Source organism: Aedes aegypti, chromosome 3 (assembly GCF_002204515.2).
Source record: "Aedes aegypti strain LVP_AGWG chromosome 3, AaegL5.0 Primary Assembly, whole genome shotgun sequence".
Taxonomy (NCBI): domain Eukaryota; kingdom Metazoa; phylum Arthropoda; class Insecta; order Diptera; family Culicidae; genus Aedes; species Aedes aegypti.
This window is the reverse complement of record NC_035109.1, coordinates 328,688,321-328,711,984: the sequence shown is the minus strand read 5'-3', so window position 1 is coordinate 328,711,984 and position 23,664 is coordinate 328,688,321. Positions and strand designations below refer to the sequence as shown.

Sequence of the window (23,664 nt, the reverse complement as noted above, 5' to 3'; positions counted from 1 at the left end):
ACCGAAACACACATAAAGACCGATGATCAGTTATAGCTGTAGAACGACAAGTGATTGCGCGACCATTCCATCACTTTAGCCGCAGCTGTCTGTTACTACATATTTATTCGGATTCATCTATCCACGCTGCAAGGGAGCATGCCGGAGCGTCAGTTTGTTTTTGTCCGTTGACCTGCCAAGAACGTGGGTTTGGTAATATTCCGGTTTTCTGTTTTCGGCGATTCTGGTTCTTAGGTGAAAGTGTCGTTGTTGTAAAGTTCGGTGAATAGAAGTTAGTGTATAGTGTGTCTTGAAGATCTGTCCAGAGGGTCACGATGAGTGATCAGAACAATTCAGTTGAAGAGTCAGGTAGCAGCAGTTCAAGGTCCAGTTCCAACGAGGATGCTGCCGTCGAAAGCAATGGGATTGGAAGACGTGGTAAATTGATTTGTTTTGTGTTGTTATTTTCCAAAAGTGTTGACGGTGCGTGGTTCATATGGCGGTTCTGATTGATAGTGCTTTCAAGGTCAACGATAATAGGTTTTTTATATTTATAAGTTTATTTTGCAAATATGTGTATACTACAGTGACTCAATCTCATTTTCGTACGGGGCACTGTTTTCATATCAAGTTGGTATAAAACTATTAAATGGTGCATGGACTTCGATATACTTTATCAATAATGAAGGTTATAGGTGTCCTCTATTGTTTGGCAATGACAAACTGTATTCATTTGCTTAAATCTTTGGAATAATGGAAAAGTATTGAGATTGTGTCTATAATTGACCCAATTCCATATTCGTACACCTAACAAAAAAGAAATATACAGCATTCAAAACTTATTTCTAATGGACTAGATTATTACTTACGCTCTTCGTTGTGTTGTTCAGATGCAGTAGAGTACATTTGAAAAATTTAAAAGCGGACATATTTGAAACTTAAGTAAATTTAAGAAAAATACCAGTTTTCCCATGTTTTTTGCTAAAATATTCGGTAAGTCGAACAATAAATTGCATATTTTTCAACATCACTTCCTTAAGAATGATAACTGCGAATATTGCACAAGTTTCAAAAAATTATTATCAGTTTTAGAGTAGCTAGGAGTGGATATCGACAACTTATAGTTTTAAATCTTAGGTAGTATAACATTTATAACAAATCCAAAACCAAAAATTTTAGTCAATTTCTTTATGTTTGGCTCCTGAATGTAAATACATAATCCATAGTTAATGTTCCTATCAAAACATTGCGTAATTATCATTTTTAATTTACATTTTACGACCAAACATAATTATAGAGATTTAAAGAATAAATATTATTGCCATAACCGCAACACAAACGTTTTTTAAAATGATGAAAACAACAGGATATATTCTATTAAATAGTATATCAATGCTCTCTGCTCATTCAAGTTATTTTGTATTTTTCTTATATAATCAATAAATTGCAAAATAGGGTGCTATTTTGAATATAATTTGAATATTATTTCAAAGATAATTGAATATTACGATGACATCAATTATGTGGAGGTATGTACAGCGAGGTTTAGGGTACTTTATTGTAAAACGAAGTTCGTAGTTCAAATTATGTTTACAGACAAATTTAAAATTAACATTTACCTGTTGTTTAGAATGAAAATTTGGTTTACATTGATTAAAAATATCATTTTAGAAGAGTTTTGAACTTATGACACAACAATTTTCTGAACTCAAAAGGGATAAAAACTGTTTATGATTTCTGTAAACTATATATATTTCAACTAAATTTCTATCAGAGCTTACGAGTATAATCTATAGATTGGATCCAATGACAAAAATAAACGTTATTGTTCGAATTATAGGATTTAATAAAAAAATCAATGGAAAACTGGCATTTCTCATAACTTTACCTAAATTTCATATATGTCCACTAATAAATTGTCCAAATGTATTTTACTACACCTGAACATCATAATAAAGCATTTCAGTAATCAAATAGAGCTTCTAAATTTAGTTTTGACCGTTGTGCGTATGAATTTTGGTAGGTGTACGAATATGGAATTGGGTGAATTTTAGACATCAATTCAATACTTTTCTATTAATCCAAAGATGAATGTAAATGGAAACATTTTGTGATTGGCAAACAATAGATGACACCTGTTACCTTCAATGTGGGTAAAGTATTTGTAGCTCAATACTTCATTTAATAGTTTTTTACTAACTTGATGTGGAAACAGTATCCTGTACGAATATGAAATTGGGCCACTGTATATCGAAGATGTAGTGCTTTACCTGCTTATCAGGGAAAATCTCATTCAAACTTTTGAGAGCGACTTGTTACCACAAACGTTTGAATGCCTTCAATGTGAAAGTTTTTGAAAGCTAAATATTTATCTAGCATGAGCCCTAGATACTTAATTTCATCTGACCAATTTATTGGAACTCCTCTCATCGTGACTACATGTCTACTTGAAGGTTTCAAATGAAGAGCTTTTGGTTTATGTGGGAATATTATTAGTTGAGTTTTGGAAGCATTAGGAGAAATCTTCCATTTTATCAAGTATGAAGAAAAAATATCCAAACTTTTTTGCAATCTACTACAGATGACACGCAGACATCGTCCTTTGGTGGAGAGGCTTGACATCCCTGAGTTAACTCAGGTAAGTCAGATGTGAAAATATTGTATAATATTGGTCCCAAAATGCTGCCTTGGGGATCACCAGCTCTCACAGAAAGTCTTTCAGATCTGGAGTTCTGATAATTAACCTGAAGTGTACGATTTGACAGATAACTTTGAATTATTCTAACAATGTATGTTGGAAAATTAAAGTTTTTTTAATTTTACGATCAAACCTTCATGCCAAACACTGTCGAATGCTTTTTCTATGTCTAGAAGAGCAAGACCAGTAGAATAGCCTTCAGATTTGTTGGAACGGATCAAATTTGTTACACGTAAAAGTTGATGAGTGGTCGAATGTCCGTGGCGGACTCCGAACTGTTCACCGGCAAAAATTTAATTTTCATTGATGTGGACTATCATTCTGTTCAAATTGACCTTTTCAAAAAGTTTACTGATGGAGGAAAGCAAACTGATTGGACGATAGCTAGAAGCTTCTGCAGGAGGCAAATTTTTAGATAAAATATCGCTAGGTTTAAACTACTTTATTATCAGTTTATTATTATGTTTATTATTATGTTGGTTTCACATGTATCCATGAGTATCCAATCGAGGAAACTTGAATATCATAAGCCACTATTCTAAGCTAAGATATGACTGAATCTGTTTTTTCTGGGCATTTTAGAACCCCACAGTTGATGTTTATTTTTTCAATTATTTGAATCAACGTTGTATACACCGTTGTAGGTTATGGCCTTCAGCCTATTATGCTCAAAAACGGATTTTACGTTTTCATCCGACGTTTCGGACACATTTATTGTGCCTTTTTCAAGGAGTTAACTGTGTTCCGTTTTCTCGTTAACAGTTAACTCCTTGAAAAAGGCACAATAAATGTGTCCGAAACGTCGGATGAAAACGTAAAATCCGTTTTTGAGCATAATAGGCTGAAGGCCATAACCTACAACATAATCATCACAGTCGTATCCCCGAGAAAGTTGTATACACCGAAATCAAGAATTTAATAAAATAATGTTTTATTAATCTGGGGAATAAATTTTATGTTCAATTCAAATGTCCTACTAACGATCCACGACGCTTTTACATTTCCCTACGCGAACGACGTGCGGCATGTTCGATCCTGCCCTCACCGCCCGCCGCCGCAGGAGCAAGCATCAACTTCGAAGGATCAAACACTACTCTGCATCGCTGCCTAGCGTTCTGAGATAAAAAAATGTCAATCAAACTAGCATGGCCGAGGGGATCAATGGGGGCGAAAATTTGTAAAACAGAATAGAGGGGGCGAAAAATACAGATAGGGGGCAAAAAAGCTATTTCGGGAGCATATCAAAACAATTACCCATAACCTCTAGAAGACACACATCAGAAGAATAAACAATTCCAAACTTAACTAACTCCAGGACTAGGGCGATTCAAATTTCAAAAATGTTTGAAAATCCAATCTCCCATATGCTCCTTACCATCCTTACCATAAAAGTAGTGTTCTGTGAAATTTTCAGCTTTCTAGGTGGTGATTTAATGGTGGCCCAAAGACAATGTAGGTTTATATGGAAATTATTATGAAGAAATTTTGAGAAATGTTTCAAACACGCTAGTACTGAGCAATTCTCGCTGAAACCAGGCCGCCATCGGCACCCATCGTTAGAATTCCAATTTTATGTCTCTGATCGCTAGCTTTCGATAAAACTTAAGGGTGGTCCTTTTTGTTTTCTCAAATTGGTGGACCCCTCGTACGCCAGCTAGCTAAATAGTTTGCAAAAAAGCCCATTTTTTGATAAATCTTGGGTATTTCTTCACGTGATATGTCTCATATTTCCCTTGGAACACATACCAAACTTAATGGCATCGTATAGAGAAAGGATATAGCTTTCATTTGAAGTTAAAAAAAATCCGGCGGCCATTTTGAATTTGGCCGCCATCTTGAATTTTGTTAGAAAAATCGTTTTTTCACCATTAGCGCACCGCTCGTTTTGAATTCTGAGATCACCATCAGAAAGCTGAGGAAAAATTGCGTAAGATAGGCTACAGAAACTAGGTGTGCAATGGTATTTACCCTATGCAATGAACGATTTTCTAAAACATGTTCCACGATTTTGACGTATATGACGAGTGCAATCAATGCAAACATCATTTTTGGTACAACAAAGATACAAGTTTTCAATAGTTGGTGTATTTTTCGAGTCAGATGAAGAATAGGAGTATTATTTTGAGTGAAAAAATCTGGCGGCCATCTTGGATTTTGACGCCATCTTGGTTTTAAGTAGTAGAATGAGTTTTCACCTAAATAACACTCAACATGTTGAATTTTAATGCCACCGTTACACTTACTATTCTTCTTGTTCTTCTTTTTCCTGACGTTACGTCTCTACTGGAATAGAGCCAGCCCCTAAGCTTCAAAAATAAATTAACAAGTAGAATTTTTTAACGCTTATTTGCTACCTGAATGATTCTTCTGCATATCTGCGAGTTGAAAAATAGCATTAATTCTTTCATTTATTTGGTCTAAAACCATTGATAGAAATGAACAATCTGTTGAACAGCTAAAATAAGATAAGAAATAAAGAATCTGTTTGTTTTTTAACGGAGATCTTTAATTAATTAAACATGAAGAGCGCTGAGATGGTAAAAAAATCATTCTACTGCTAAAAACTAAGATGGCGTCGAAATCCAAGATGGCCACCAGATTTTCCAAACTCAAAATGATTCACCTGAGTTTCGGCATTACGTCCACATTAGAACAAAGCCTGCTTCTCACCTTTCAATTTCGCTATTTTTCACATGCATGTTGGGTGTTGGTAAAAACAATACTTTATGATTCAGAAAACCAAGGATTTTTTTTGCTTAAAAATTTAAGATTTCCATTCTAAATTAATGCACTTTTGGAAATGTTTTATGTTAAAACTACAGATATTACCACAAAACTTACTAATGTCCCAACGCACAATTTATAAACTTCATTCGATGACAAAAAAAGCATATGGTAAAAAAAAAAAAATTGTTTATTTCAATCAATGTTTTTGGACGGTTTTTATTCATTAAATTTATTTATTCATAATAACTGAATTCAAAGATATGTCGAAGAAATATTCTGTTATTAAAAATCGTATTATAAAAGAAAATTCCTATTTAATAACCTGTATTTATTACTAATAAAGCTGAGTATCAGGCTCGGTTCCACTAGGGACGTAACGTCAGGAAAATGAAGAATAATAAGAAGAAGAGTATACGTAACCTTGTTTTTATTGGTAACCTCTAAATTCGACATGCTGAGTGCTATCAAGGTGAAAAATTCATTCTACTAGTCAAAATCAAGATGGCGTCAAAATCCAAGATGGCCGCCAGATTTTATCACTCAAAATAATACTCCTATTCTTCATCTGACTCGAAAAATACACCAACTTTTGAAAACTTGTATCTTTGTTGTACCAAAAATGATGTTTGCATTGATTGCACTCGTCATATACGTCAAAATCGTGAAACATGTTTTAGAAAATCGTTCATTTCATAGGGTAAATACCATTGCACACCTAGTTTCTGTAGCCTATCTTACGCAATTTTTCCTCAGTTTTCTGATGGTGATCTCAGAATTCAAAACGAGCGGTGCGCTAATGGTGAAAAAACGATTTTTCTAACAAAATTCAAGATGGCGGCCAAATTCAAAATGGCCGCCGGATTTTTTTTAACTTCAAATGAAAGCTATATCCTTTCTCTATACGATGCCATTAAGTTTGGTATGTGTTCCAAGGGAAATATAAGACATATCACGTGAAGAAATACCCAAGATTTATCAAAAAATGGGCTTTTTTGCAAACTGTTTAGCTAGCTGGCGTACGAGGGGTCCACCAATTTGAGAAAACAAAAAGGACCACCCTTAAGTTTTATCAAAAGCTAGCGATCAGTGACATAAAATTGGAATTCTAACGATGGGTGCCGATGGCGGCCTGGTTTCAGCGAGAATTGCTCACTGTAATGTAAGTAGAAACATATCATCCCATATTGAAAATTCATTCTTCAAACCTTAATGAAGGATGTTGCTGAAGAAACAAATCATTTCTGAGCTAATTTTGTTAGGGATTTTTGTACATGTTTGCAGGGCTATAATCCCATATTAAGCTAAATAAAAGCAAACAAACTCATGAATATCTCTTCTGCTATCCGTCGGATTGAATTTCTCTCTTTAACAAATTGCTTTATTATGGTTTGAAGAATGAGTTTTTACTATGGGATATTAAGTTTGTACTTACATAACAGTATTAGCGTGTTAGGAACAAATCTCAAAATTTCTCCATAGTAATTTCCATATAAACCTACATTGTCTTTGGGCCACCATTAAATCACCACCTAGAAAGCTGAAAATTTCACAGAACACTATTTTTATGGTAAGGATGGTAAGGGGCATATGGGAGATTGGATTTTCAAACATTTTTAAATTTTGAACCGCCCTACTCCAGGACTTTTTTTTTACCTTAGATCGTTATATCTTTAATTATGTCCATTTTAAAATGATTAAAGACATTATTTGATGATGGTAAAACACAAAATGTCAGTGTTATGCACAGTGTTGTAAGCAATCACGGTAGTCGACACGTTTTCGCTGATATTCGCCAGCGCTTCCCTTAAACATGCACAACACGAGCGATCAAACGGATGTCGGAAAAAAATGTCAATTGAATGTCACTGACCACGACAGCTTCGCTAGGAAACATTACGGTTTTGTTTGGTCTGTTCTGCCTTCACTGTATGTGTGTCACATTTGACATAACAGGCAAGATCAAACTATTCATGTTGCTTATGATTGCTGATCACTCGATACGCCATATATTTTGAAAATTTTCATCCGAAGACACCATACCGATAAGGCAGCCTCCATTTATTGCGTTATGCTGAAATTGGAAATTTTCTACCGCCTCCCTCCGTCCGAAACGTTTTCTGTATGATTTTTTTAATTTTTGTGTGAGCCGTAAAGCTTGAGCATACTCTTCCCTCCCCCTAGAGCGTTACGTAATTTGTGGACGGCGCCTAAAAACATGTGTTAACACACTATTGAAAAAAGTTCACGATTTTGCGCATTTGTTGCACTGTGCGGTGGGGCAAAAGTTCATTTACGACAATCAATTTTAATGCTATTACAACTAAAATGGGTAAACATTTCGACACAAGTTTGTTCAGAAAAATTGTAGCTAATATGTTGGTAGTTCACTGTGGGGTATTTTTTTCTTTTCAAAGGCTATAGTTTTTTTTTTCTGAAAATATTGAGTATTCCACTTCTGTCGAATTTTTGTCGCACCTTACTCTAATATCACCTCTAAAGAAATTTCTTAATTTTTTCATCAAATATTTTTTACTAAAACTAGGCAGTAGTTCCTTTCAGTTTTTTTTATGTATCTCACATAAGTATTTCCTGCAGAAAATAATACATAGATGATCCGATTTTTCAGCCCCTCTTCCACAAATTTTTCTGCTCCCTTTTTAAATGCAAGCTGGTTTTCTTTACTTTGTTATGCATACTCATAGTACCTCGAACAGGATTAAACAAGATTTGGTGCAAATTAGAATTTGAAACGGTGGTATAGAAAAGTTCTCCGCAAAAAGGGGCTGTCAAAATCGAGTCAGTACTATACGAAGTTTTCATAGAAGATTCCTCTTCGGAATGCTTTCGGTATTCCTAAGCTAAATTCCTTTGGAATTGGGGAAAATGTCTCCATGAATATCCGCAAATTATTCGACAGGTAGCGGACTTTGGGGCAAGTGTGCCACCCCTGCTATTTACGAATACTGCAAAACAAATTTTCTTTTTGAACTTAACTATATGTTCCCCTACAGTTTATAATACAATGATCAAAGTATGATGAAAATTGTTCTCTTTTTCACGTAGTTAAATCGACTTTAGTAAGAACACCCAAATTTCAGTGATTTTTTATAAGATTTCGTTGTTTCTAAATAGCATGGTAAAATGTGAATGCTTAACTGATTTTTCTAACGTACTCTATATCGTGAAACTATTCAAATGTGTGAGATATTGTGGCATTTGAACGAAAAAAGTATTTAGTTTTACATACGAGATCCAGTTTGGTTGAAATCCATACTTATTGGGGCAAGTGCGCCACCTATTTGGTAAACGAAAATTGTTGGAGTGAAATTTATAAAAATCTAAATTTTACATACAAAGATATCGACCGTGATAATTTTATTGTGAATTTGTTTATCGGCATATCGGTCCATTTTGCTCGAAGTAAGAGGGAGCATGGAGAAGAAAGCAATGAATACTAGATGGATAGGTACCGTAAGGGAACGGCGAGAGAAATTGGATTAGATGTTGAAGAGGGCATACCATATTAAACAGTATTACTTGAAACGTCACTTCCTTGTGGCTAACGTCCCCTATGGGAACGGCTTGGGTGTGTTTTGAGAATGACACTACCAAGACAGCCTGGCAAATTCACAATAAAAATCTAAAGATCATCAGCAAAATTTTAATAATAAAACATGATGCAACAGTAGTGGTTTGTGAAGTATTGTAGGGGACTAGCGAACATTTTTCCTCTCAAATTGATTTTTTCTCTCAATAATACATGTTTTTCGACGTATTAAGTGCTGTTTTGCTTGTCTATATAAAGATTTTACCTTTATTTAGTGCTGATTCAGTTCAATATTATACATATCCGCAGTAATAAAAGAGTATTACATATACTGTACTGAATGGAGACAAAAATAATAATTTCAGTTATTTGTATTGACTAGTAGAGAGCTCCGCATGTGATGAACCTTGTTATAAAGCATCCCCTTATTACGGTAAACCTAAAAATATTTATCAATTATCATTTAGCCTCTGTTTCGTAAGTTATATTGATAGGAAATAAAGAAAATTTCATTACAAGTAGAATTACATGCGATGTTCATTCGGTGGCACACTTGCCCCATAGTGTTATAAAATAAGCTATTTTGGATGATATTTCAGAAGCTTCAAAATCAATACTTTTTTAAGTTATTTTATTTTTTAATGGCATAGTGATAATAAAAAGATGTGAAACTAACATCATGAGGCTAAAATTTTTGGGTTTTATAAGCTTAAGACAAAGTTAGAGAACAATTTGCTTAAGGTGGCAAACTTGGCCCAAATTCCTTGTTTTAAAATTTGGTCAATCCAATGGTGATGAAATTAGCTATGTTTTTTTCAGTGTGGTTTTTGAAAAATCTCATAATTTGAAGTAAAAAATTAGTATACAAAATTCAAAAAATGTTTCTGGAAAAATACATGCGAAGTAAGAATAACTTATTTTCTTTCAAATGCGGCTTAGTGAGTTTCGATGGGACGTGTAGTCACAGAGATATAGACTGACCACTTTTGTATGTTTTGAGGTTTTGTTTTCATCGTGTAACGTGAACCCAAACTTATGCACGGGAGTGTAGATTATCTGTAAAAATGTATAAAAGTTAAGGCATTGCACTTTTTTGTAAAATACCACAAAAATGTATTGATGTTCTTCATAGGAATCAAGATGGTTTGCATAACGAACGCCGTCATAAGTCAATTTTGGCTTCATCTGAATTGAAATTTGTCTACAAATTCAAAATTGACGATCTTATAGGAATAACAACTGATGAGCTTTACCCTTGGTTTTACCATGTTGGTATCACATAACTCTTACTCTTCTCTATGTGAGTCATCGGTGGCCTGTTGTTCGGTAACAACGTTAGGGGATTATTATTCGGTTACTTTCCATTTCCCAACGTCCACCGCTATTTGTCATGTTATGTATCACTGTCTCATTTACAGGCCTGGACTAGTTTGTCTGCCCACCCAGTTAAAATCGATTGCAGATTGTAATACTTTTGATTATGTTCTTATCTTACCTGACAACGCAGTTCAAATGTGCGTAGATAGTCGCATGGGCTGATTTTCCAAGCATACATCTCTGGAACCGTACCCATTCGCATATGAATCACGCATCTTGAAGTACGCACATCACTTGGTTGGGGTTACTAAACTTTGGATTCGATTTCAGCTCAACGCGAATTCAAGGAGGAAATGGTCAAAGACATGGCCATCGACAAAATGCGGGAAAAGATGGACGTACGTAGACTTTCAAACTCACCCAATTGCTCAACTGAACTCAAGAATGATACCCTCTTCTCTACATTCAAAGGTCATCGTCCAGAAGCTGGAGAAAGACGTAGAACGCAAGCTGGACCTACTGGTGGACGATTTGGTCGGCGAGGTAAAGCTGTTCAACTTGAAAAACTACGAACTGCGTCAACTGTTTCGGGACTCGAACTCGTCGTTGGTGCACCGCACAAAGAGCGAAAACCGCAAACGACGCACCGATGGGAAGCTACCGGACAAGGTGTTCATGGCGAGGAATTCACTGCTGACCGATTTGTTCGAAGTGAAGCACATCAAGACCATTTATCACATCTTTCTGGTTATCTTGATAATCATGTTTTTGAACACCGTGGTGCACGACTTCGTCGACCGAGGCAGTATAAATCTAGGATTCCGGCCAATCGTAGCCGGATTTGGCAAGTTCCACACCAGTCTAGCTTTGTGGGCTTGCATGCAGATAGCCGTACTCTGCGTCTACCCGAGCTTTAGCATATGGGTTCGAGTTCGAAAAATATTCACTAACTGTAAGTTCTTTATTCAGCTTGGCCTTCAAAAATACTTATTCACTGTTCCACATTCCAGGTCAGAAAAGGAAAATCTGGGATCTTAGTGCCCTGTGTGGAGTAATTCTGTTCCAGTGCGCCTTCGTCACCCTGACCATCAAGGCCGTCCTACACTTAGATCTTCCCCCGGCATCGTCCGTCGCTGTGCTCATGGAGATGACCCGCTTCGTCATGAAGGTGCACGCTTTTGTGCGAAGTAACACTCCACGTGCCCTCAAATCGACCAACAAAAGTTCCTCCGAGGACAAACCACAGCACGCTCAAGCCGTTCCATCATTCGGGAAGTTCCTGTATTTCCTGTTTGCTCCAACGCTCGTCTACCGTGACGAGTATCCACGCACCAAACGGATCCGTTGGTCCGTAGTCTTCCGCCACATGCTGGAAGTTGTCGGAGTGATCTTCTACATCAGTTTCATCTTCGAGCGGTTCTTGACGCCGCTCTTCGATCGTTTCGGAGGTGCTGAGATCAGTTCCGGAAAGTTTGTGCTGGCACTGTTCGGAAGTGTCATGCCCGGATCGTTGTCGTTCCTGTGCGGATTCTATTGCCTGTTGCACGCTTGGCACAACGCAAGTTCCGAATTGTTACGCTTTGCGGATCGGATGTTCTACCGCGACTGGTGGAATGCTTCATCGTTTGCGGAATACATCCGATCGTGGAATGTGGTGGTGCACGATTGGTTGTACACCTACATCTACAAGGACTCGGTTGAGCATGTGTTCAAGAACTGCCGTTCGCTGGCGACCGTTCTGGTGTTTACAACTTCGGCGGTGTTCCATGAGGTAATCCTCGCGTTCGCCTTCCGTTTCTTCTATCCAGTAATGTTCGTGCAGTTCGAGTTCATGGGGCTGCTGTTGATGTTCCTGACGAGGAACCTGAGCAAAGATGCCGGGAATATCCTACTTTGGTTGATGTTGTGTATTGGAAACGGTATCCAGCTGAGTCTGTACAATATGGAGTATTACGCAAGGCGGAACTGTCCGGTTAGCGGAGAATCGCTGGTCGACTATATGGTTCCGGTGTCGTGGTCGTGCCATGGAATCTCGCATAATCCAAACTGGACGTTTAGTGCCGTGGAATACTGATAGGGGTGTTTTTGACAGATGATAGTTTATTTTGTTACTTAGATAAGTGTCAGTGATATTTCAACAGAAATTCTACAATATATGTGCTACTTTTGTTGTTTAAGAGAGTAATAAACACAAGACTGTTAATTGTATCTTACTTTGTTTGATTTCTGAAGCCGTTAAAATACACTATATTTGATGCGGTTGTTAACTAATATTGAACCCCTGGAAAGGTGTTTAATAATCACTACGGAACAAGTTCTTGTCTCAAGCATAAATGTATAGCGTAATCCGGGGTAACTTTGATCAGTTCTTTTTTAACTTCTTAAATTTGGAAATGCAAATGTTGCAAGTTTCTTGTTTTAAAAACAAGTACTGGCTCCCAAAGCTCGTGACTATATACTGTATTTTGTCTTTTAAAGATTTAAGCATGCTTAAAAAATGTTTTAGGCGTTTTTTTTTATTTAGCTGATATGGGGTAACATTGATCACCTATGTAAACAACGTTCGGTAATATTTAAAATGTCGTTGCCTACCTAAATCATGGCTTCTGAGGCAAAATATGAAGGCAAAACACTTACAAGTAATTTGCTTTTTGAGTTATTTCAAAATTAAAAACACCAAGAACCGCGGAATACGCCTAAAGGTAGGCAAATTTTAAGGAAATTCCACATTTTTAACAGGAATTCGATAATGCTGCCCAATTGACCATTCTCATGAAACTTTTGCCATCGGAATCGTTTGCAGCGATGCCAGTTTTAGTGAGAACCGCATTTTCCTTGCTCATATCGCTTGCAGAATTTATGTGAGACATAAACCCTCGGTAGTGTCATCGTTAACCATTGAAATCGTTATTTTAAAAAGTTTACAAATTTACACATGAAGTAAACGTAATTTTCACAAAAATCCTCATTTTCATTACCTTATGTATATAAGAAGGAGAATCGCAATTCATGCTTTGGAAATATTGTATCAATAAATGATGATACGATATTTTTTACGAGATCCAGTCATTCCGATCTAAATCCGCTGATCAATGATACCCCGTATAACGGTACCGTGGACGTACCATATTTGACGCGGTTAAGAAAATTCTAAATTCAAACACTTGTCAAATCGTCTAAATCTTTCCGATTTTGTTGAAAATTGAACATATGCTAGCTCAACTATTATAGAATTAGGGAAAAATCAGTAAAAAAATATTAAACGTTTTTTTATTCATGTTTAATTGACTTTTTGTGGAACACATTAGGTTCCTTAATTGACGCATCAATTCTTCAATGTGCCTAATTTGACGCACTATGTTCCTTATTTGACGCACTTACAAATAATTGCTAAAGTTTAAAATATACAAGAGTTTCAGTATTCAATAGTTCAATTAATTGAAAAAAGCGCTTTAGAGTGGACATAAAAGTTAGAACCTTTGGAGAAAGTTTTGAATGACGTGATCCGGTAGTACTTTTGCTATGCGTTTAGTTAGTGTAGAAAATAACACCGGCGATTGAGTTCAATCCATAGTTAAGCATTATTGTTTAGTTTAATGCATTTTCGTCGCGATATCAGGCAAGGGAAAGTTTTGAAAACTACGTTGCGCTGGAACGGGGAAGATAGTTTCTAAAATAAGGAAAAATTGGTCAAAAACTAGAACGAAAACAACCGGTTCCAAAAATATCCGTTTGAGAATCTTCGTTACTTATTACACGTGAACTACGCCTACTTGTCCCATGTTCTATGCCACCCTTATGGACCGCGGGACAAATATGCGTAGAACTAACGGCAGTATGGTCTTCGAAATAGATCGAGAACCATATATGGGGTCATCCATAAAGTACTTCATGTTATTAGGGGGTAGGAGGTGTTCTGCACGATGTGACGAATCATATATTTTGAAGGCTCCATATAAAAAGTGTGACGTAGGGCGGATAGCCGGGGTTTTTCTAGAAAAAGGTATTTTTTGGTGACTCGTATCTCATGGACACCCTCTATTGTATAAATAATACGAAACAAACCATTGAACCTACACCTCACCTTCTGACGCATTTATTGAAGCTTCCTTGAAACATTAGGGGACGTCCATAAACCGCGATAAATTGTTCAATTATCAACCCCTCTCAACCTTGGCCACATTTATTTTGTGAAAAGTGCGAATATTTTGTATGAATCGTTGCGTTTCCCTGAACCTCCTCCTCTTCCTAAAAACGTTACGTAATCTATGGATGACCCTTAACATGTAATTACATAAAGCATTGGGTTGTTCTGCGGACGGATTTTTTTAATTGCAATCACCATAAATATTTCTTTTGCTATTATCGATTCAACAAAACATGCTGAACAAAATAGCAAATAATTAGGAACATTGTGTGCCTAATTTGACGCACAAGATTTTCATACAAAAATGTGTCTTAAACCTAAAAATAGAAAAAAAAATCGACGTCAATTTATGAATAAAAGAAAATTACTGATTGTTGTTGATGATATTGCTGTAAAACAGCACAATATTTTCATGAAAATTGATTAATAATATTTAGCACATTCACTAAGGAATGAAAAAAATTGACGCACTTGTCGGATGAATTTTCAAATAATTTTTATTTTTTGCCTATTATTAATCAAAAATAAACTTTTTTTGATTGAAATCTTACAATAACATGTAAATGAAGATTAAGGAATAAATTTTTGAATGCTATTCTGAACTAGAATTAATTTATAATAAAAATAATTAGAAAATGCGTCAAGTTTGGACCCGCGTCAAATATGGTACGTTCACGATACTTAATTTAAAATCGCTGAATCTATTAGGGGGAGATCCCCCATTGCCGGACAGCACCCAATACCGGACAAAGTTGAAAAATTGAGAAATCATGATCCAATCAAGATGGTGTATTAGAAGAAAAGAACGCTCTTATAGAGAGTAATGCTTGCACAGAATAATACATCTTTGAAATATGCATGCCTTTTTAAAAAAGTTGAGATGTTTGAAAATTGTTGGAAATTTGACGTATCGCCCTCAATTTGAACCTAATTAGTACTTAATTTGAATATGGCAAAATAATTTAGATCACGCAAGCATGATGGAACATAATCATAATTTGAAAGTATGAATGTATTTTGTACTATACTTGAAATAAATATGGTCAAACTACAATTTTGGTCCAGCACCTCCTTTTCCCCATTTTCGGACAGCTTGATTGTTTACAAGATATCTTTTGAATTTTCGCACCAGTGTCTCCAAATGCATTCATTTTTCATGGATTTCATCGATCACGGTATCAAAGATGCAATAGAAATCAGAAGAATGAAAATTCAGATCAACACGTAAAATGTGATGTTTTTCATCGTTTATAAAAGAGGTTTTTTAATGATCAACTTGCAGACTAAGTAAAACTTAAATTACTCTTGTGAATGATGCAAACAATGAACGAAAATGTACCGTCAAAAACTGTAGTAAGTTTGACAATCACGCATTGACTACCACTACCTTCATGCAACAAAAACATTCATGCGGTACTGAAAATAAAAGTCACGCGCGATTGTGACTATTTTTTGCTCAGCTATACTGCCGTTATACGCATAATTGTCCCATGTTAATTTTTGTGCATTTTGACTTTTTGTCATCAAACAGTTTATTACAGTTGTAGTACGAATTGACAGAAATTTGAATGACGAACTACAAATAACTTGAAGTTTTGCATGTTCTTCTACATTGTTTTATAAATCTAGCCATCTAGCCATGATTCAACACGTCATTCTTACAGGATTTCTACAACCAGATGTAGATGCTCTTAGATAAATTTCCATGAGCATTCATGAAAGTATTTCTTGACAAATCACTGGAATATAATATTTCATGGATTAACCCAAAACTGATGGCATCATGTACTGATTATACGCATCACAAAGCTCGCTTGTTACAAACAGTACAAGCGTAATGCTGCTGTCGATGACCGCTCATGATCTTGATTTCTTAAGGCATTCCTGGAAGAATCTGTTGTGCGATTCCTACAAAACTTCCGAAGCACACTCTGTACAAGTTCTTGGCTGAATTGTTCAGCTTCTTAGGTAATTTTACAATTACCCCGGAAGTTTTTAACTTAGGTAATACCGTGCACCCTCGCTAATTTGAACGAATATATCTTTTAATGATCCTTCTGTTGTACTTGTGATGAAGAACGATTTTTTTTAACAACTACCGAAAAGCTAAACATTACATATAATTTGCAATTGGATTAGATGGACAAATTGATGTGAAGAATTGCGAAAAAGTTACATGTCTTCTCAGTGAGAATCGAACTCACGACTCCCTGATCTCTAGTTAGGGCGTGTTACCTCTACGCAATGAGAGGACTCATGAACGCAGAAGTTAACCTGAATAATCACGTGGTCCTTTTTCGCTAAGTGCACCTCTTTCGGAAGAATTAGATGCCCATCCAAACACAACGCTTTCTATTTATATCCAATGCCTAGCCCGAGAGCGCATTATTTTTTAGGTAATGAAATAGCACACAACACTAGCCAGCAACTGTACTGGCTGAGGTTTCTATTGTGTGGGCTTCCAATGGGTCGCGACGTTCTCAAACGACCGGTTACGGAACATGAGTCCGTTGCTTGATAAATACTTGTTTGTAATTATAATCATAATTACAAACAATTATTTATCGATCAATTGTTTGTAATTATGATTATAATTACAAACAAGTATTTATCGAGCAACGGACTCATGTTCCGTAACCGGTCGTTTGAGAACGTCGCGACCCATTGGAAGCCCACACAATAGAAACATGAGTCATGAGTCCTCTCATGGCGTAGGGGTAACGCGCCCTAACTAGAGATCAGGGAGTCGTGAGTTCGATTCTCACTGAGAAGACGTGTAACTTTTTCGCAATTCTTCACATCAATTTGTCCAACTAATCCAATTGCAAATTATATGTAATCACGGTGTGCCAGAAACCGTTATTAACAGAAAAAAATGTCCATGAATTCTGCACCTACCATTTGAAACATATAGTATTCAAGCATCTTCTCCGTGAATTTGAAAATATTCTAACGAGGGAATCGAAAGTTATAGTGATTTGAAAGTTTTAAGCTATTTTGCATGGTATATTCACATGCTTATAAATATTCCTCGACGGTGCATCATTATTAACTTGTAAACAAGTCAAGTAACCATCAGCTTTGCATTAAGCATTCAAAACATGTGATATCCAAGCATCTTCCCTGTAAATTTGAAATCATTTCGTTGAGAAAATCAGAAGTTATAGTGATTTGTATATTTACCATTATTTCTATGAAGTCTAAATTAGAGCTTTTTTACGGATTTTTTAATATTAATGCACAGAATTTACAAATAAAAATGTCCATATGACTGACACTCGGCATTCAAAAGATGTATTATTCAAGCATCTTCACAGCTAGTTTGAGAATATTTTATCTAGAGACAACATAACTTGAAGTTTTGGACCTATTATAAAGTAAATTTAGATTATTAAATTATCACGTTCAATGTTTTCACCACCACTAATTGCAACAAATTCTTATCAATATGTTGATCAATGTGATTTAATAGCGTGATTGACCGCTTACTGTTGCTTCTCCGTTATTACAAGAGCAACTATACAGGCACAAGGAACCAACGGATGCTACTTAAGATTAGTCGCAGCACTCTCAGTTTGTAAGTAATGGAATTCTCATTCCTTGTACTAAGCAATACCGCGTCCTGCTGCGTCCGGATACAGGTTAATTTGGGTTATGGAATAAATATTTACGTGATACTGTCTTTGAGGAAGCCTTTGGAATCCTCTGCACTTCCACGAGAAGTTAATGGGAGTTTGGAAAATTGGAAGTGGTTATGTTACAGATTCGTCCTAATAAAAAAAACGCTTAGTTACAATAGTCCTAGGGATCATCACATCATTTTCACTGATTATACCCTGTTATAGCTCTCTCAAAACATAATAAAGTCATCAACATAATTAATAATATAAAATAAAAAGTAATCCTTTTATATGCACAAGAAATGACTGAAAAATCGATATGACGATACCTTTGATGACGAACCATTCAAAGATTTCACATGATGCAAATCATGCAGCATCAATCCAAAAAGTAATCTATCAGTATCTAAAGGAAAAGTCAACACTTACAGTATCCAATAATTCTAGGGACTAAACAAAATATAAGGCTTGTTGCATTTACATATTTTGAAAAACATGAAACAAGGTTAATTTCTACAATAAACTCCTATTATCTATTAATTGAACAAACACATATATAAACGTATACCCTTCGCTGTCGTGAATAAAATGTGAACCATCACATTTAACTTATTTAAAACACTAGCCTAAAACGATCTCACCAGTTGACAATTCAACCTGGTTTGAGCAGCATGGTGCCACTTTCAAATTGTTCAGGTTCATCAATATGCTTACTTGGGCCATAACGAAACACTGCCTCGCAAAACGCGCGAAAATGAAACAAAATTTACAAAAAACGAACCCATTTGCTTGCGATTTAACGAAGCACTGCATTTCTTCAATGAAAAATATAAGTTGAATGTAAATCTGTTAAGTTAATTTGTGTCGCAATTATTAAATGCGTGTTGCGAACACTATTTTAGACGATTGAAAAAAAATCTTAATAACTCCAAAAATTCAAAGTACTCTAGTTATGTTCTCTTTTGATAAAATATTCTCAAACAAACTGCGAAGATAATTGACTACTATACCTTTTGAATGCCAAGGGTCAGTCCTATAGACATTTTTATTTGTAAATTATGTATACTTTCATAACAATGGCATATAAATCAGCTTTAATTAAAACTTCACTGAAATTATCATAAAAATACAAATCATTGTAACTTCAAATTCTCTCGACGAAATTATTTCAAATTTGCAGAGAAGGTGCTTGGATATCACATGTTTCGAATGTCTAATGCAAAGCTGGTGATAACTTGGCTGGTTTACAAGTTAATAATGATGCACCGTTGAGAAATATTTATAAGTATGTGAATTTCCCTTCCAAAATAGCTCAAAACATTCAAATCACGATAACTTTCGATTCCCTCGTTAGAATATTTTCAAATTCACAGAGAAGATGCGTGAATACTATATCTTTCAATTGGTAGGTGCCAAATTGTTGGACATTTTTTTCTGTTAATAACGGTTTCTGGCACACCGTGTAATATTTAGGTTATCAGTGGTTGTTAAACTTCCACTTGGCTGGTTAGCCGTAAACCACGATTCATAATTACAGACAAGGATATTTGTTTTTGTTGAATTGAGCAAAAACGCTCACAAACTTCTCAGTACATTTTTTCAACGCCTACTTTTTACATATAGGATTGACTTGCGATTCACAACAGCATAGAATTCACAGTCCACTCTCTACAACTTGATTTTCTTTAAATCGATATATTCCATAACTCAATAGATTTTTCGATCCCTTCAAATTTCTGTAAGTCGATATTTCTATAACTTGATGTCACTTGTGAGGTAAATTTCTCTGTTCAATATCTGTTTGAAACTCCTTCTTTGGGGAAACACGGACGAGTTAAAGAACACACCACCAGTGCAAATGCGATCCAAGGGACAATCGAGGTAGCCATGAAAACCAACTTTTACTATGGTTCTCTAACTCGATATCGAGATACAGAATATCGAGTAAGGGAGAGCTAACTGTATTAATAATACTATCACTAAGATAATGTTGCTTCCAGAAATACAGAAATTTGTTCCTTTGTTTTCGGAATTTTGTGTGTAGGTATGTTCTATAACTCGATAATTCTATAATTCGACGATCCCTTCCCGTATAAAAAATACAATACAAAAGTAATATAACGTATTGGAACAGTAGCATACAATATATTGGAAATACAATACAGTATATTGTGAAATGACAATACAATTACAGTACAATATATTGTTTTGAACAGTTCACTGTATGGTATATGAGATTTATGCAATATAATGTATGGGTGGTTAAGTATCGTAACAATACAAATCTAGATATTTTCTCATGCATACATTTTGAAAATACAATACGATATATTGTTCATGTATTGTATTGATTTCAATTAGTAGTGAAAAGTATAGAATTTGTATTTTGTATGGATTGTCCTCCAACTTCCCGGATATTCGTGCCAAAAGTAGCAAAATAATTTTAACTTTATAGAAGTAAAGATATTTATCATGGTTGCATTCGTCGTTACAGCTAATGTCAAGTGACTTCTAAAAAACTGCTTATTTTTACGTTTTGAATATTTTTCACCCAACATTTCTTGCTTTCTGAACTTGTTTTGTTTACTTCTTTCAGCAAAGCTACATAGAAAAAAGCAAGAGTTGTTTTACGCGAAAATAGGAATTTGACCAAAATTGTAACAATACAGTGTTCTGTTACAATATATTTTATTGTTTTTGAATTGTATATCCAAACAAGAATAGTGTTGCTTCGACATTCAATTACAATACGTTGTATTGTATCCAATACGTTATATTGTACATTAATGGTTTATTCCATTCACTGAATGATACGTTTTTATCCGGGTTGAATATCGAGTTATGGAGAGTAAACTATATCTGTTTCATTCAGTAAACTCAGTTAAGCAACCTTCCCAGCAAACCAGAGATCATACAAGGATGTTAATTTCAAATTGTATAAATGTACAGTATACGTTGGAATCGAATACGAAGCAAAATTATATCGATTGAAATTGTTTATGGAGTAAGCAATATGATCTGATTTGAATTTGCATCTTACCAAATACAAATTTCATTTGACAAAATATGTAACTTCAAATTATCATTTTTTACGATTTATGTTATACTTAATTTGCTTCTATTATAATCTTCAATGTGAGATTGGATATGAGTTCATCTGATGTAAATATTATATTGTACAGGAGAAGCATCACAAAACCAGGCAGAAATAAAAAAAAAGAGATGTTCATGCATAAAACTAAAAAAGTAGATAAAAATATCAAAATTTTATAGACACACAATAACATCACTTTATATAGGGTTTTGTTTTTCTTCGTCGTAAGCGCTACTTTTCGTCGTATCAAACTTTGAATGTTCCACTACGGCGGATATTCAAACTTACCTGCAACATAGATTCATTATCCAAGTGTAATTTTGTGAAAGCTGTTATGGTTTGTACACTTGTACACCAAAAATGCAATAAAACTACTGTATTTCGGTAAATAACTTCATTTCAAGTATCCACTTTGCACTTTTTCACCGAAATCGCATGGACGAACACGATTTGAGAGAAATGCTTAGCGATCGACTGAGCCACACCACTTTCCAACACAAGTTTCTTCCCGCCCCCGTGGGAGACTTACTTCGCCGGGCACTTATTTTTACTATGGAAAACCTTCGTACTTCTTCACTGAAGGATATCATTCCAATCACACGTCGTAAAACTTCAATAAATCACCAAATTTTACGAAATTTCCTCAACCGCCGCGTATAATTGAGAATGTAAACAAAGTTTAATCCGTCGTACTGAGAAAAAAAAAGCTTGTGCGCATCAATGTGTGCGCGACGCTCGATGTAAAAATACGGTTTCTTTGATTGTGTTGTTTTCGCTGTACTATGAGCAAATGCCATAATTTTACGGTCAAAAGGAATTGTGTTCATATGTTTGGGCTGAATTTTGATGACGAACAATTAATTTTAAAGGAAATTAGTATATTCCATCATGCTAAAGGAATGGAGGGAGATGCCAGTAGATCTATATATTCTAGTAAAACATTTTATTATAGCGTTGATATGTTGTGTTTTAACCATTCAATACACACAGTGAGCCGTAAGTTGTGAGACGAATCTGGAAACTGATTGCGACGGAGTTGAAAACGATACGACGGACTGAGAATACGGTAAGATGCATTTTCTTTGCATTATTTCCAAAAAGAGATCAAGATTTATCAAAATGTTATTGTACAATGCTAATGCCGTTTTGAGAAGGAATTGTTTGGTATCGGTTTGTGTCAGCATCATTCACTGCAATACTGGGAAAATTGCAGTTCTCACTGATCAATGCTTAATACGATGGATACTAGCACATCACCCTAAGCATTTCTGTATATTTTTCAACAATCACTTCACTTTGAGGAGGGGCGACTGGGGTCACAAATCGTTCCCAATTTGTTCCCCAGCCTTATAGTGCTGTCACAGCTGCAAACTTACATTTGTTCGAGGGAATATTAAATCACACAGGAAAAGGAGCTATTACCCAACCGTTTCACTGGCAAATTGTAACAACTTTTATTGTTTTAAAGATACCGACGGTCAGAAATCTGCAGCTTGTCTCGCGATCTTCTGCTCGTGTTCATTTTCTTTGTTTGTAAAAATTAAGTTATATAAACTGCAACACACAGTCATACACGAAGTTATAGTAAACGCCAAACAAACTTGTCTTATATTGACCATAATGCATTGGCTAAAATGTATGTACATATATGGCCTCCATATTTATGCGAATCGTGGGTATTCATGCATTTTCAAAAATTTATCTTTACCAAATAAATGATCGTTCCATTGAGTCTCCGTCAAATGAAGAACAAATCGATTGTTTCATAACATGTTTCAACTGTGTAATACTTGGAGATAATTGATGTATTTATGAAATATACCTATGACAAATTCTCTTGCACATAGCTGGCACATGTTTAAATAAGAAAATAATAGAATAATATCACTGGTTGTTAAATTTAGCAGTTTGTTCTAGTTTTTGTCAAATCTGTTTAAGTGAACTGGACTGAAAAAAGGATATGGTGGTAGGTCATTTTGGCATGAAGTCGTTTGGCATAATGGTCATTTGGCATAAAGTCGTTTGGCATAATAGTCGTTTGGCATAATAGTCGTTTGGCATAATGAGTCTGAAACCAAGCATTTGTTAAGATGACATTCGTTCTTACGTTTCTATTGAATCTTTCAGATGACATCAGGCTTGCTTTGGTATCAATTGATACAAAATGACAGTGCGCATCGTACCTTCGTGCTGTGCGTACACGAATTCTCTCTGCTCTTGGAAGTTTGCTTAAAAACTACCTAAAGCAATAAAACAGTACTTTTCAGTGCTACACAAACAGTACTTTTCAGTGCTAAAATTAAAAACGGTACTTTTCAGTGCTACTTAAACAGTACTTTTCAGTACTATTTTTTCTACTATTGATCCCTTTACGATCCTTGTTTGGACCCGTGCCTTCGATTTTTCGTTGGACCCGTTGGCGAAAGCTAGCGGGGGTAATCCTTCTTGGACACCGTCTAGGGAAAAAACCTCTCGAAGGTCACGTCTTTCTAGTTTATTAACTAAACATGGTATCAACAACTAACAAAAGGAAGG

The 23,664-nt window shown here is 35.4% G+C and overlaps 1 protein-coding gene across 1 annotated transcript; it reads left to right on the top strand.

Annotated features, from left to right (window-relative positions):
* LOC5572188 (sterol O-acyltransferase 1) lies at positions 1–12,476 on the top strand. Its single transcript, XM_001660231.2, has 4 exons — positions 1–417; positions 10,599–10,666; positions 10,740–11,220; positions 11,279–12,476. The coding sequence occupies exons 1-4, from the start codon at positions 315–317 to the stop codon at positions 12,340–12,342; spliced, it is 1,716 nt and encodes a 571-aa protein (XP_001660281.2). The 5' UTR covers positions 1–314; the 3' UTR covers positions 12,343–12,476.
* Positions 12,477–23,664: the final 11,188 nt, after the last annotated feature.